The sequence below is a fragment of the Elephas maximus genome, chromosome 1 (assembly GCF_024166365.1).
Source record: "Elephas maximus indicus isolate mEleMax1 chromosome 1, mEleMax1 primary haplotype, whole genome shotgun sequence".
NCBI classification, from domain to species: domain Eukaryota; kingdom Metazoa; phylum Chordata; class Mammalia; order Proboscidea; family Elephantidae; genus Elephas; species Elephas maximus.
Window position 1 is genome coordinate 107,461,007 of NC_064819.1, and position 14,056 is coordinate 107,475,062.

Sequence of the window (14,056 nt, forward strand, 5' to 3'; positions counted from 1 at the left end):
GTGAAAGAGACACACACAAACTGTAAGCACACCTCCTTTTCTCGCGGCGCGTGGTCAGAGCCAATCCCCGGGCGGCTCTCAGGTAGCGTGATTGGGAATAGGCCCCGCCCCTGCGAGCCGTCAAAACAATTGCCTCGAGCGGCAGCCATGATGGATTTAAAGGGGCAGTATTGGCAAGGGCTGCAGCCAGACCGAGAGACTGCTGGTGAGTCTTTGAGGGTACTTCTGGGGCTGAGGGTCGGAGGTCCCACCACGTCTTACTCCCGCACTCTCGGACAGGTGAACAAACCCCCTCCGACCGCCCTTACATGACTAGAAACGGACTCAAAAACTCCGCCCTCCGCTGTTCTTCCCCCGCCCCTCGGCATCCAGAAAGACAGACGGCCTGCCCCGCCCCCCCGCGACCGACTGACTCACTGACCTCGGGCCAGTCCGCCGCTGGGTCCCCGCCCGTGACGCCAGTCTTGAGGTCCATTAGCACCTCCTCCTCCCCGCCCCCTGCCCACCTCACCCAACCCGCACCTTGGGCCCTCTGGGCAGGTCGACAGCCTGGGGCACTCCTCAACCCCATTCCCAGTCCCGGAAGAGCAATTCCCAGTGCCGCGTTTCCCTGTGACCCCGCAGCCGCTTAGCAGACCTGCCATTTTTCCCTACATCATCAGGGGTTTGGGAGGCACCCTAAGGTGACTCTTCTCAGAGCCTGTTAATAGGTGGTCGTGACAGAGAGCAGGGAGTTACCCCAACTTGGCCTCGGGGGAACAAAGCCATGAAAGTGACTGGGCTGGGAGTGACCAGGTCTTCCTCCTCATTCTTTCTCAGACACGCGCCTGGCCTTAGGTCTACTGATCAAGTCCCTCACTCCATTCTTGGGAGAAATTAGTCCCCTAGGCCTGGGGTGGAACGCTGGTTTGGGGAAAGCGGAGGGACGTACATTGGTTGTGTTTGAAAACTTGTAGGCAAGGGGAGGGAGGGTATTTGTCCTGGGTGGGGCTCTGAGCCTCCAAGGTCGTCGGGGTGGCTGTGAGTTGGTGAGAGGGGGTGGGAACGCTGGACTCCTGGACTTTGCGCAGGGCAGATACTTGGCTGCTGAGCAGAGTTTCTTCCGGGCTCTGGCCTGAGCCCCGCCTCCGAAGCCAAGGAAGGGCTCTGCTCTGTATACAGGTAAGAGGATTTCAAAGGTGAGAAACAAGACCCTTTTGAGGAAGTGGGAAGCCAGCCTGAGACCCTGGGGATGAGAAGTATGGGTTGAAGACTAGTGGGGAAAGATGCAAGACTGACTCGCTTTAGAGATGCTGGGTTTAGCTCTGTGGATAACTAAGCCTGAAGACCTTGACCCTTCTGGGGCCCTCTCACGTGGGTCCTGTGATGAAGGCTCCTACTTTGTTCTTTTCCCTCTCTTCCCTGACTTAACTTTGAAATACATTCCTTTCCTTTTTTGAAAGCTCTGCATTGTTTTCTGCATATCTCCTTTTTACTGTAACAGTTGTTCCCGTTGTTATTGGGTGCTGTCAGGTTTGTTCCGACTCATGGTGATCTGTGACAGTAGAAGTGCCCCATAGGATTTTCTTGACTGTAATCTTTACAGAAGCAGATCGCCAGGTCTTTCTCTTGTGAAGCCTTCAGAGTATTCCACTCTTTTTGGTTAGCAGCGCTTAACCTTTGTGCCATCAAGGCTCTGTGTTCCTTTTGTAACTCTCCCTAAACACTTTTTCTGATTCCCGCAAGTGCTGTCTTTTGCCCCCTGATTCCTTTTTTTCTTTCTACCTCCCTTTCTGCTCTATTGCTAAGTCCTAAATCCCTGTGGTAGTTTTAAGCACTTTTGTTCTTTCCTAGTCTTTTTTCTCCAAAACTCAGTTTCTCTCCCTCCGTACTTGCCCACATTCTTAGATTTGTGTATAGTGTTGTAGGCTCCCTCCCCACTGGTCTGTCTCTCCCCAGCCAAGCCATGGGTTACCCATACACTCTCTTGTTCCTTCTCTTGGATCCTCACCACCCTCAAATCATAGAACTCAGCCTTTTTTTTTTTTTTTTCCTTGCTGCAGCTGAGTTTTCTTGTTTCTTCCTAGCCCTGGTGAGGTCCCTTGGCCAGGATGTCGGGCCTGGTGTTAGGGCAGCGGGATGAGCCTGCAGGGCACCGGCTGAGCCAGGAGGAGATACTGGGGAGCACTCGGTTGGTGAGCCAGGGGCTGGAGGCCCTACACAATGAACACCAGGCTGTGCTGCAAAGTCTGTCCCACACCATCGAGTGTCTGCAGCAGGGAGGCCACGAGGAAGGGTTGGTGCATGAGAAGGCCAGGCAGCTGCGTCGTTCCATGGAAAACATCGAGCTGGGGCTGAGTGAGGCCCAGGTAAGATGGTGGAGGTGGTGCCAGATGGACCAGGGTGAATGGAGGAGCAGATGTCAGACTAGAGCCTTGATTGGATTTGGGACCACATGGGATCCCTTTGTCCTAGATGCATGCATTCATTCATTCATTTAGTAAATATTTATTTTTTTTATGCGCCAGGCACTCTTTTGGGTACTTAAGCTACGTCAGTGAACACAGTCAAAACTCTTGTGCTGTCTTGGAGCTTACATTCTAGCTGGGGGGGTGGGGCAGGGGGGACAGAGATATGCAAATAAATAAGCAAATGAATCAGTATGTCAGAGGGCTAAGTGCTAAGGATAAAGATAAAGCAGTATAGGGGCTTATGGTGTATGCAGAGAAGACACAATTTTGATTAAAAAAAAAAAACAAACCTGTGCCATTGAGTCAATTATGACTCATAGCGACACTATAGGACAAAGTAAAACTACCCCATGGGTTTTCCAAGGCTGTAAATCTTTACGGGAGCACACTGCCATATCTTTTCTTCCTTGAAGCGGCTGGTGATTAGCAACTGAGATTTTAAACATCGTGCCACCAGAGCTTTTTAATTTTAGATAGAGTAGTCAAACAAGTCTCCCTAAGAAAGTACATTTGAACAGAAATTCAAAGGTGAGGGAGTGAATTGTGCAATAACTAGGGGAAGAACGTCTTAAGCAAAGAGAACAGCATGTGCAAAGGCCCTGAACTGGAATCTGGTGAGTTCAAGGACCAGTGAGGAGCCAGTGTAGCTAAATGAATTTTTGAGAGGTGATGGGGTTAAAGGAGAAGGGGACAGATCGCGCAGAACTTGTGGGCCATCATAAAGGCTATGCTTTTACTTTGGATGAGATAGACACTCTTGAGATGTTTTGAGCAGAGGAGTGATGTGGTCTGACATGACATTTTACAAGGATTCATCTGGCTGCTGGTTTAACTCTAGGGGATCAAGGGCAGAAATGGAGACCAGTGAGGAGGCTGTTGTAGTAACCTGAGTGGGAAATGATGGTGGCTAAGGCCAGGGTGGTGGTAGTGTAGGTGGTGAGAAGTTGGATTCAGGGTACATGCTGAAGGTAGAGCCATTGCTACCCACCCCAGCATGGTCTGCACCCCCTGGGTCCTCTGTGTCCCTGCCAGTCTTGCCACCTCCCAACAGTCTTTGCCACCTATCCCTGAATGCTCCCATCCAGAGTCTGGAGCTCACAGGATGTGCCCCCCTAGGTGATGCTGGCTCTAGCCAACCACCTGAGCACAGTAGAGTCGGAGAAACAGAAGCTGCGTGCTCAGGTGCGGCGGCTGTGCCAGGAAAACCAGTGGCTGCGGGACGAGCTGGCAGGCACTCAGCAGCGGCTGCAGCGCAGTGAACAGGCTGTGGCTCAGCTGGAGGAGGAGAAGAAGCACCTGGAGTTCCTGGGGCAGCTGCGGCAGTATGATGAGGATGGGCACAGCACGGTGAGTAGCAAGGTTGGTTGAGGGCAGGTGTCACCACAAATGGGGCAATTAACCTCTCATCCATGGGCTCAACAGTTCTGCCTGACCTGCCCCCATCTGGCAGAATTCTTTTTTCAAGCCTGACAACTCCAGATGACAGCAAGAGGGAAACAATGTTTGCTCATTCAACCAACATTTTAAATGGCAGACACACTGAAAGTGAAGAGATGATGTGTGTAAGACACAGACCGGTGAAGCTGGCCAGGAGGGCTAGACACGGAGAAGTACCTGAATGATTCCAGCCCAGAATCCTAAGTGCTACAATGAGAGCAGGCATAGCCTAGATGAGCAAGAAAGTTTGTTCTCGAAACATGGAAAATTCAACCTTCGCTCAGCAGGCATTTACGTACCTCTGTGCCGTGTGCAGTGTGAGAAGGTGTATGTAGGGGAGACATAAGGGTCTATAAAAGAGAGTTTCTGCCTTCCTGAGCTTATAGTGTTATAATGTAGGTGTAGGGGCAAGGCTTACATGTGAGATCACATATGTGACAATTCAAACTGGCAAGTGCTCTGTGCTGGATGAATGATCCGGTCAGTGTGGCAGGAATTCCAGGGAGATAGGTTCCAGTGTGCTCAGGTCTGAGGAATCACAGAGGAGGCAGGGCACAGGGATGGATAGGATTTGGGCTGGATTTTCTACTTGAATGGGTTCAGAGCTGGAGTGTATTTTAATTTGTAGTAAGGGGAACAGAGTGTCCCTGGGTAGTGTGAATGCAAGAAAGACCTGGTGATCTACTTTGGAAAAATCAGCTGTTAAAACCCTGTGGGTACAGTTCTACCCTGACACACATGAAGTTGCCATGAATTAGAATCCACTCATCAGCAACTGGTTTAGTTTTTGGAAGGAGGGGGAGGAGCTCTCTAGGCTAGGATGTCACAGATAAGGCTGCAGGACTAGAGAGCTGGTGTGTCCCAAGGAAAGTGAGTCAATGATTTGCATAGGACACAGACTGGTGAAGCGGGCCAGAGGGGCTGGAGGTGTTTATACGAAGCTGCAATTCCTGGTGAGAAAAAGCATATTTCCCAGTGTGGGAGGGAGGTTAGACAGTGAAGCTTGGGCACTAAGTCCAGAGGTGGCAAAGATGGTCCCAGGGCTGAGCTAGATTCCCCTAGGGTACACGTCGTAAGCTCAGACACACTCCCTGCCCTCGGGAGAGACAGGACAGACGTATAATCAGTGTGAACACACAGGGATCAGCACAGGGATAATCAGCTGTAATTACAAGAGCTGAGGAGGAGGGGAGGCTGGAGCATGAAGGTGAGTGGGAGGAAATTTTCTGGATATGAAGGAAGGGAGAGTTAAGAGATTTTGGACTGAGCATCTCTGGTTTTAACAAACAAGAGAGGCCTGAGTTTGGTGGGGCTGGATGCTGGCTTTCCCAGGGGCAGGGGCATAAACGAGGGTCTTCTCCTAGGCCCCATCTGTCAGTACTTTCACTGCTTAGAGGGTTCCTTGAAGAGGCTATTGGTGATGTCTTAGCCCTGACATGCTGCTGCTTCTCTTCCAGGAAGAGAAAGAGGGCGATGCCACCAAGGATTCCCTGGATGATCTCTTCCCCAACGAGGAGGAAGAAGACCCCAGTAATGGCTGTGAGTCTGCCTCTGGAGTTGGAATGTGACGAGGGGTAGCAAGAGGCTGGTCCCAGCTGTAGCCCAGCCTGTACACAGCATGCTTACCATCCAGAAATAGGTTCTCCACTTCCTCTGAAGATGGGGCAGGGACCTGGGCTAGAACTTATATTTCCTCAGCCTCCCCTTTATTCATCAAACAACTTAATTCATGCCAGGCACTGTGCTAGGCACTAGGGATACCAAGATGAAAAAGACACAGGTCTCGCTGTTACGATGCTCACAGTCTAGCGGGAGAATGGCCCCGAAGTGGAAGTGGGAAGAGCACGATTGCCTCAAGGCAAAGGACCAAGTCTTTGCCACCTTTGTATTCCTGGCACAGCCCCTAACTCGTGTTTATTGAATGAATGAATGACTGGGTGAACATATGGGATTGTGTAAAGGAGTGAGCAAAAGTATAGCAATTGAGGCAGGTCTTGAGTGAGAGGCCTGGTCGGGGGTGGGCATGGGCCTGGGAATAGGGCATGGAATGGGGTTGGGAAGGGCAGGCAGCAAGGAAGAAGAGGCCTCTGAAGAAGTCTTCTATACATTTTCTGGGATGGCTCAGTGTCCCGTGGCCAGGGCACCCAGCCAGGCGGATATGAAATCCCAGCAAGGTTGCGGACGCTCCACAACCTAGTGATCCAGTACGCAGCCCAGGGTCGCTATGAGGTGGCTGTGCCACTCTGCAAGCAGGCACTAGAGGACCTGGAGCGCACATCCGGCCGCGGTCACCCTGATGTCGCCACCATGCTCAACATTCTCGCCTTAGTGTATCGGTGAGTACTGCCATCCTCTGTCACCATGAAATCTTCCTCCAGATTCCCACCTTGACTCTTCTTTAGTCTCCATTCCTCCTTTGTACAGGCTATCTCTCCTCTCTACCCGACTAGAGCACTTTCTCCCGTACCAGAACTTTTATGCTCCTTGCTTCCTAGTCTCTCCTTCTAGGAGGGTATCTTTCTCCTTTGTTTCTGTCTCTTGCTTCTTATAACTTGTGGTCTCCTCTTGGGATGGTAGCGCTCTGCATCCAGGTATGGGGTATATTGGTGAACCCTTCTGACTGCCCACACCAGGCTTCCTGTCTCTTCTTGGGAGTCCCCAATCCCCAAATGTATCTCAGCTCTCACAAAGGGAGGGAGATGACTTGGGGGCAGAGTTTTGAGTAACCCCTGTTATTCTTGTACTCTTCCAGGGACCAGAATAAGTATAAGGAAGCTGCCCATCTACTGAATGATGCCCTCAGCATCCGAGAGAGCACCCTGGGCCGGGACCATCCTGCTGTCAGTATTCCCTCCCTCTCTCCCCGAACCCCTGCACTCTCTGGGTCTCTCTTAGGTTGTCATTGCTGCCCTCAGCCCACTCGCTAGGGGTGCTCAGAGAAGAAGGCATGGGGACTCCTTTCTTCCAGCCACTGTCCACTGATCCTAGTGGTTCTCTACTCTCTGAGACCCAATGATTCCTTTTTATAATGAATGTTTTTCTGAAATTCAATCCATAGGTAATGTAACCTGCTTACGCATATAATTTCCCCAAAAGCCAATAAGATACCATAGTTAATATAAAAGAAAAACAAGGGAAGTAATTTATTGGAAAATAATACTGAGTACCACTATGTTAGAAGATGTAAAAACATAGTCAGATGCTTATATACAATGAGTATATTTGGATTTAGGAGAAGAGCAAGCAGAAGTCATTCCCTGTAAGAAATACTAGTAAAATGAAAGAGCAGAAGTATGGGGGAATGCAGGTAGTCCCCAACTTAGGACGTATTCTAGTTACGATGAACTACGCTTACGACCATCTGTGCTTTGTTTTTTTTTGTATATCTTATTAGTAGTATGCACTGTATACAATGCAGTGTTTTCAACCCCGAAAGACAAAGATTGAATTTATAAAGGAACTGAAAATAAAAGGTAATAATAATGCAAACTTAAAAAAAATCAAGGTATTCGACTTAGGTCGGAACTGACTTACAACGGAGTCATCGGAAGCAGAACCCCATCATAAGTTGGGGACTACCTGTACTAGATTAAAAGCCAGTTAGAAGAAATAATTACAGACGATGTATTTGTATATAAGAGAAAGAAATAATCTTAAGTAGGGATAGCATGCCAAAACAAATTATAGATTGTCAAAGTGAAGAAAATGAGAAATAGGACATTTTTGAAAATGAGCTGACAGTGTGAAAATAATTCCTTATGTTACCACGTGTGATAGGCAGGGATGATGTATCACAGAAAACATAGCTCCCATCTTGATAGCCCACCAGATGTCAAAGCAGACATTTCAGTGTTTGAATGTCTGGCAGGACATTCAAAAGTTGGCAGAGCTGTCTTACACATGCAAAACATCTGTAGGTTCTTGCCTCTACCGAGGTAAGAGTGCTCCAGCCTTTATGCAAACAAAACACGAACCCAGGAATTTCTGAAAATCCTCTTAAGGAGCAATACAACCCCTGTTTGAAAAAAAAAAAAAAAACCACTGCAGTCATCGATTCCAACTCATAGTGACCCTATAGGACAGAGTAGAACTGCCCTATAGGGTTTACAAGGTTGTGCTTTTTTTTTTTAAATTGTGCTTTAAGTGAAAGTTTGCAAATCAAGGCAGTCTCTTATACAAAAACTTGTACACACCTTGCTATGTACTCCAAGCTGCTCTCCCCCTAATGAGACAGCACACTCCTCCTCTCCACCCTGTATTCCCGTGACCATTCAGCCAGCTCCTGTCCCCCTCTGCCTTCTCATCTCACCACCAGACAGGAGCTGCCAACATAGTCTCATGTGTCTACTTGATCCAAGAAGCTCACTCCTCACCGGTATCATTTTCTGTCTTATAGTCCAGTCCAATCCCTGTTTGAAGAGTTGACTTTGGGAATGGTTCCAGTCTTGGGCTAATAGAAGGCCCGGGACCATGACCTCCAGGGTCCCTCCAGTCTCAGTCAGACTGTTAAGTCTAGTCTTTTTAAGAGAATTTGAGGTCTGCATCCCACTGTTCTGCTCCATTGGGGATTCTCTGTTATGTCCAAGGTTGTAAATCTTTATGGATGCAGGCTGCCACATTTTTCTCCCGTGGAGTGGTGGGTTCGAACCTTTTGTTTAGCAGCTGAGTGCTTTAACCACTGCACCACCAGGGCTCCTAGACTACTCCTGTACAGAGCTGCAACCTACAGCAAACAACCAGTTGCCAGTCAGGTCTGTTCTGACTCATGGCGACCCCATGTATGTCAGAATAGAACTGTGTTCCTTGGGGTTTTCAGTGGCTGATTCTTTTGGAGGTAGATTGCCAGGCCTTTTCCCGAGGTGCCTCTTGGTAGACTTGAACTTTCAGTCTTTTGGTTAGCAGCTGATTGTGTTAACTGTTTGCACCACCCAGGGATGCCTAGAGAACCTCAGACTCATCCTGTTCAGTAATTTTCTTTCCCCAGCCTTGGAGTTGTACAGTATGGGGCCCTCCTGGGGGTCAGATTCTTGTAGGTCCTTTACAAACGCGAGGATGAGTCTGTCATTGTAGGTGGCTGCCACACTCAACAATCTGGCTGTGCTCTATGGCAAAAGGGGAAAATACAAGGAGGCGGAGCCGCTGTGCCAACGGGCACTGGAGATTCGTGAAAAGGTGCCCACACTCTCTCTCCGTTCTTCGCTTGTTGCTGTGACTCCTTCTGCACTATCTCTCCTTTTGGTCTACCCTTCTCCCTTACTTTTTTTCACACTCCCATCTTTGCCTTGTTCTCCCTTCCATCATTCCCTTCCTTCTGCACCCCCCACCCCGCATGCACACACACACCCACTCACGAACAATCATTTCTTGGCTCCTCTGTTCCCCAACCAGGTTCTGGGCACTGACCACCCAGATGTAGCAAAGCAGCTGAACAACTTGGCGTTGTTGTGCCAGAACCAGGGCAAGTATGAGGCTGTTGAGCGCTATTACCAGCGGGCTCTGGCCATCTATGAGGGGCAGCTGGGGCCAGACAACCCTAATGTTGCCCGGACCAAGAACAACCTGGTAAGGGAGAAAGGGGCAAAGTGGGCAGAAGGTAGGGAAGGGAAAGGCCAGCTAGATCCGGGAATCGGAAGCCTCTTCTCCTTTGTGCCTGTCTCTGGGCCTGCCTTCAAGGCTGAGCGGTCTGCTTCATACCACTGGGAAGACAGAAGTTCCATAGCCTCCTGGGAGTGGGGAGGGTATACCCTAACCCTGCAGCTATAAAAGGAGGTGTGAGGAGGATCTCTGGGAAAGTCGTAAAGAGGCGAAGAAGTAGGAACTCCGGAGCCTGGCTAAAACCCTGGCTAAGACCATCTCTGGCTTTTGTGTTTTTGCTTTCCTGCCTTCCAGGCTTCCTGTTACCTGAAACAGGGCAAATATGCTGAGGCCGAGACACTATACAAAGAGATCTTGACCCGTGCCCATGTGCAGGAGTTTGGGTCTGTTGATGGTGAGCGGTGAGGGCCTGGGGGAGGGGCTGCAGGGAGGAAAAGAACTATAGGCCAAAGGTGGGTGGTTCCCAGGGGGAGCCAGACCCCTTTAGTCTAGCCCTCTTGGCCCCTGGGCCCTGGCTCCCCCATACTGTCCAGATTGTGTTCTCTAACCTGCCCACTCCACCCCATGTATCACCCCCAGATGACCACAAGCCCATCTGGATGCATGCAGAGGAGCGGGAGGAAATGAGCAAAGTGAGTGGGGGGGCCCAGCCTGGGAGCCCAAGGCTGCCAGGGCCTCTGTCATACTCCTTGCACTAAGCCAGCTCTTCACTTCCCACCTGAGCACCAGTCCCAGTCGCATGGTGCTTTCCCCAGCCCAGCTTACATCCTAGTCCCATGCCAGCTTGTGCACCAGCACCTCGGTACTCTCATCTCTGGCTCACTGGCCCCTGTCCTCCTGCAGAGCCAGCACCGTGATGGCAGTACACCCTATGCTGAGTATGGAGGCTGGTACAAGGCCTGCAAAGTGAGCAGGTAAGCTGCCAGTAAGAAGCCAGCTTGGCCTCTGATGCTTGGTGCACTCCATCCAATCCTTGGTCCCAGCCTCCTGGACCTTTTCCCTTCTTCCCTTTGTCCTTCCCTCAGCCTTAGCTCTATGCCCTTTTTCTACTGTTTCCCTTCCTGAATGCGTTCTCTCTTCCTTCCTTGGTCTCTCTCCCCACAGCCCCACAGTGAACACTACTCTGAGGAACCTAGGAGCTCTGTACAGGCGCCAGGGAAAGCTGGAGGCAGCTGAGACCCTGGAGGAATGTGCCCTCCGTTCCCGGAAACAGGTCGGAGACATGGAGAAGGAGGTTGGGGAAAGAAGGGTCCTGGGGAATGGGGGACCACTGAGTCTCCATGTAAGTCTCCCAAGAACAAGAGGAGAGGCTGATGAGGAGAGTAGGAGGGAGCCTAATGGTTGTTTTTAAGCATGATCTTACCCTCCATTTGCCCTTTGTGGTCAGAACTGCAGGTTCAAGCTTCACTTCACTGGATGGGAATATTAAAGCCCTGCCTTTTCACAAGCTGGCCTATGAAGAATCTACTCAGGAGGGGCATGCGTGGTGTGGGTGAGGGGACCCCTAAGTCAGAGTTTCTCAATTGCAGATCTGAAATCAATTCAGTGCGGGTCATGGCTAAAAATATATGTGTAGGAATGCATTACAGATAGTAAAGGCGAGTACTGTTCTATTATATGTGTACTGAGAATCCCAAGGTAAAATGTTTTCTTTGAGGTGCCTGATGGTCAAAAAAAGTTGGAAAGCCTGAGGAGTTAAGGAGTGGAAAGTCTCAACTTCTTTTTCCTGCCAGGGCACTGACCCCATCAGCCAGACCAAGGTGGCCGAGCTGCTTGGGGAAGGTGATGGTGGAAGGACCTTCCAGGAGAGCCCAGGGGGCAGTGTGAAATTCGAAGGAGGTGAAGATGTGTCTGTGGCTGTGGAGTGGTCAGGGGTAAGTCTGATCATTGCCCTTTGACCTCTCCTGCCCGCTGTTTGTGTGTGTGTGTGGTAAATACATATGTAATAAAACATTTGACATTTTAACATTTTTTTACAAATATATTAATTACGTTCATCATGTTGTTCAACGATCACCATTATTTGTTTCCAGATTTTTCCGTCATGCTTAACAGAAGCTCAGTATCCCCTAAGCAATGAGTCCTCTTTTCCTCCTCTTTCCTGCTTGCCCCTGGTAACCACTAATAAACTTTGGTTATTAATAAATAAGTTAATAAACACTTGCTCTCCTGCCCACTCTTGCTGGCGATGGTGAGAGGCTCTGAGCCTGCTCTTCTCCAGGCCCATGTAGGATTCAAGGGCATGTTGTCCCATTCTAATCCACTTAGCCCCACTCCTATCAGGGGTATGTCTGGGAGTGAGCTTTTGACAGGGCTCTTGTTTTCAATCACTGGGCCTTGTGGGGGAGGGTACACAGAATAAATGGCAGAAGTAAACTCAGAAGCTAGTCTGCATGGAGTCTCCTTTGCTTCTGTTCCCCATCCTACCGCTCCCCACCAGGATGGAAGTGGGACCCTGCAGAGGAGTGGCTCGCTGGGTAAGATCCGGGATGTGCTTCGTCGAAGCAGCGAGCTCCTGGTGAGGAAGCTCCAGGGGAACGAGCCTCGGCCTTCCAGGTACACAGTGAGGTTGTGATATGGCAAAGCAGGCAGGTAAACCCTTGCTTCCAGCTTCTCTTGGTTCCTGATTTCTAGAGGAGAAGCACCTTAGAAAGAAACATAGAGGAGGTCAAGGAGATGGCCATGGAGAGACAGTTTGGTCAGAATGGGCGTCCCTAAGGGGGAATGATGGTGCCTGAGGAGATGCTGGTTACTGATGAAGTGTGTGTGTGGCGGGGGGGGGGGGGGTGGTGGAATGTAGGGAGGCAGCAATTTGGGATCAAGGCCTCAAGGGCAATGGCAATGCCAAAGAGGCTTGAAGCTTTAGGGCCACCCAAGAAGAGAGGAGGCCTCAATGATTTCTTTTTCCATTGCAGCAGCAACATGAAGCGGGCAGCCTCCTTAAACTATCTGAACCAGCCCAATGCAGCACCCCTCCAGGTGAGAGCCGTGCTCGTGAGCATATTGGTGGTGAGAAAGAAAAGACAGCCAGCCAGCAAGGCCAGTGGGGGTTAGGTTAGAGGGGAGAGCCACCTGAGATGAAGACTCTAGCCAGGGAGCTGAAGTAGTTAAGGAATCAGGCAGACAACTTCCTGGGCGTGGTGACCACCAAGGGACAGTTCTGGGTTGGAATTAGTAGCAAATAAGTTAATCAGAAGGAGAATAGGAATTTCTGTTCTCTAAACTAGTACTTTGGGATTATGGATAATTCAAGAATGATTTGAATTTGAAGGTACTAATTGCTGTCCTTCTGCTACCATCATACTCTTCCTCTTGGGAACTTACTAGTAGATGTGAAGGGAAAAAGAAAAAAAATTCAATAATCTTCATTGGAGAAAATCCTAATGACGTTTTAGTGGAAAATGATTACTTGTTTCAGCACATGCAAAGTATATCCCAGTGTTCATGTGGCTGTTCCAGGTATTTTCTCCACCAGATCGTGGTCTCCTGGAAAATCCTAGCAGAAGCTAAACTAAGCTCCAGAGCTTGGGTCTAAGGTTATAGGCTCCATCCTAGGTCCAGAGATATGTTATAGCCATGAGATGGCTGGAGCCTCTGGAAGACACAGTCTTTGGAGGTTGAGGTCTTTGGGCTGATGGGGTATTTATTGTCTGTTTCAGGGCTCTCGGGGCCTCAGTGCCAGTACCATGGACCTCTCGTCAAGCAGTTGACATTCAACCAACCCCCCTAGGTCTGCTGCTGTGTCCCCTTACAGCCCTCACAGCATTCCCCATTGCTCCTGGCTCTTCCTCACTCCAAGGTGGGACAGTGAGGGGGAGCGGTTTAATCGGGGATTGCTTCTGCCCTTAGGGTCTCTGCTCCCTCCTCAGGAATCCCCCTCAGGAAGGACCCTCAGGATGCCCTCTCCCCACCCTATGGTTCTCTAGAGTAGCTAACTCTGAGGCCCATAAAGTGGGTAAGAAGCAGTTATGGACCTCAGAGATGCCACCTGCTGCTGGCTTCTCTATCACAGGATTTGGGGGCTGGCCAGCCAAGCCACCTTGCCCTGGCCTCTCTTGTTCCCCTCTGCTGCCTCACTTCAGGTCCATGTATTTCACTTTTCTTAAATAAAAGAATCAGGTAAATACTTGATTGCTGATTGCCACTTGAATCCTGATTGAAGAGAGCAGAAAGGAGAGATAGTGTTGGGGCCCTTCAGTTATGGATAGAATTGTGTCCCCCAAAATTATATTGTAAATCCTTACCTCTACGCCTGTGGTTATAATCTCATTTGGGAATGGGTTGTCTTTGTTATGTTAATGAGAGAGAATTAGTATATGTTGTGTTTTGAGTCAATCTCTTGAGATATAAAAGAGACTAAACAAGCAAATGAGAGAAGCAGAGACTGGGAAGAGAGATGCCAAGCCACATGAAGACTGTCCAGGAGCAGAAGCTCAGAAGAAACAAGGACCTTCCTCCAGAGCTGACAGAGAGAGAAAGCCTTCCCTTAGAGCCAGCGCCTTGAATTCAGACTTCTAGCCTCCTAAACTGTGAGAAAATAAATTTCTGTTTGTTAAAGCCATCCACTTGTGGTA

General features: G+C 49.7%; 1 protein-coding gene across 5 annotated transcripts; it reads left to right on the top strand.

Moving 5' to 3' along the window:
- The first annotated feature begins 116 nt into the window (after window positions 1-116).
- On the top strand, window positions 117-14,038 carry KLC4 (kinesin light chain 4). Of its 5 annotated transcripts, none has more exons than XM_049892540.1 (17): window positions 136-205; window positions 1,071-1,161; window positions 2,067-2,348; window positions 3,567-3,797; window positions 5,345-5,426; window positions 6,013-6,223; window positions 6,640-6,727; window positions 8,958-9,059; window positions 9,276-9,449; window positions 9,777-9,876; window positions 10,062-10,114; window positions 10,326-10,396; window positions 10,587-10,695; window positions 11,216-11,356; window positions 11,923-12,038; window positions 12,398-12,461; window positions 13,142-14,038. In XM_049892540.1, the coding sequence occupies exons 3-17, from the start codon at window positions 2,091-2,093 to the stop codon at window positions 13,190-13,192; spliced, it is 1,851 nt and encodes a 616-aa protein (XP_049748497.1). In that variant the 5' UTR covers window positions 136-205; window positions 1,071-1,161; window positions 2,067-2,090; the 3' UTR covers window positions 13,193-14,038. The 5 variants fall into 5 exon arrangements, with proteins under 5 accessions (XP_049748517.1, XP_049748497.1, XP_049748507.1 ...); XM_049892550.1 differs by lacking the exon at window positions 136-205 and adding an exon at window positions 237-469; XM_049892532.1 differs by lacking the exon at window positions 136-205 and adding an exon at window positions 481-795.
- The last annotated feature ends 18 nt before the right edge of the window (window positions 14,039-14,056 follow it).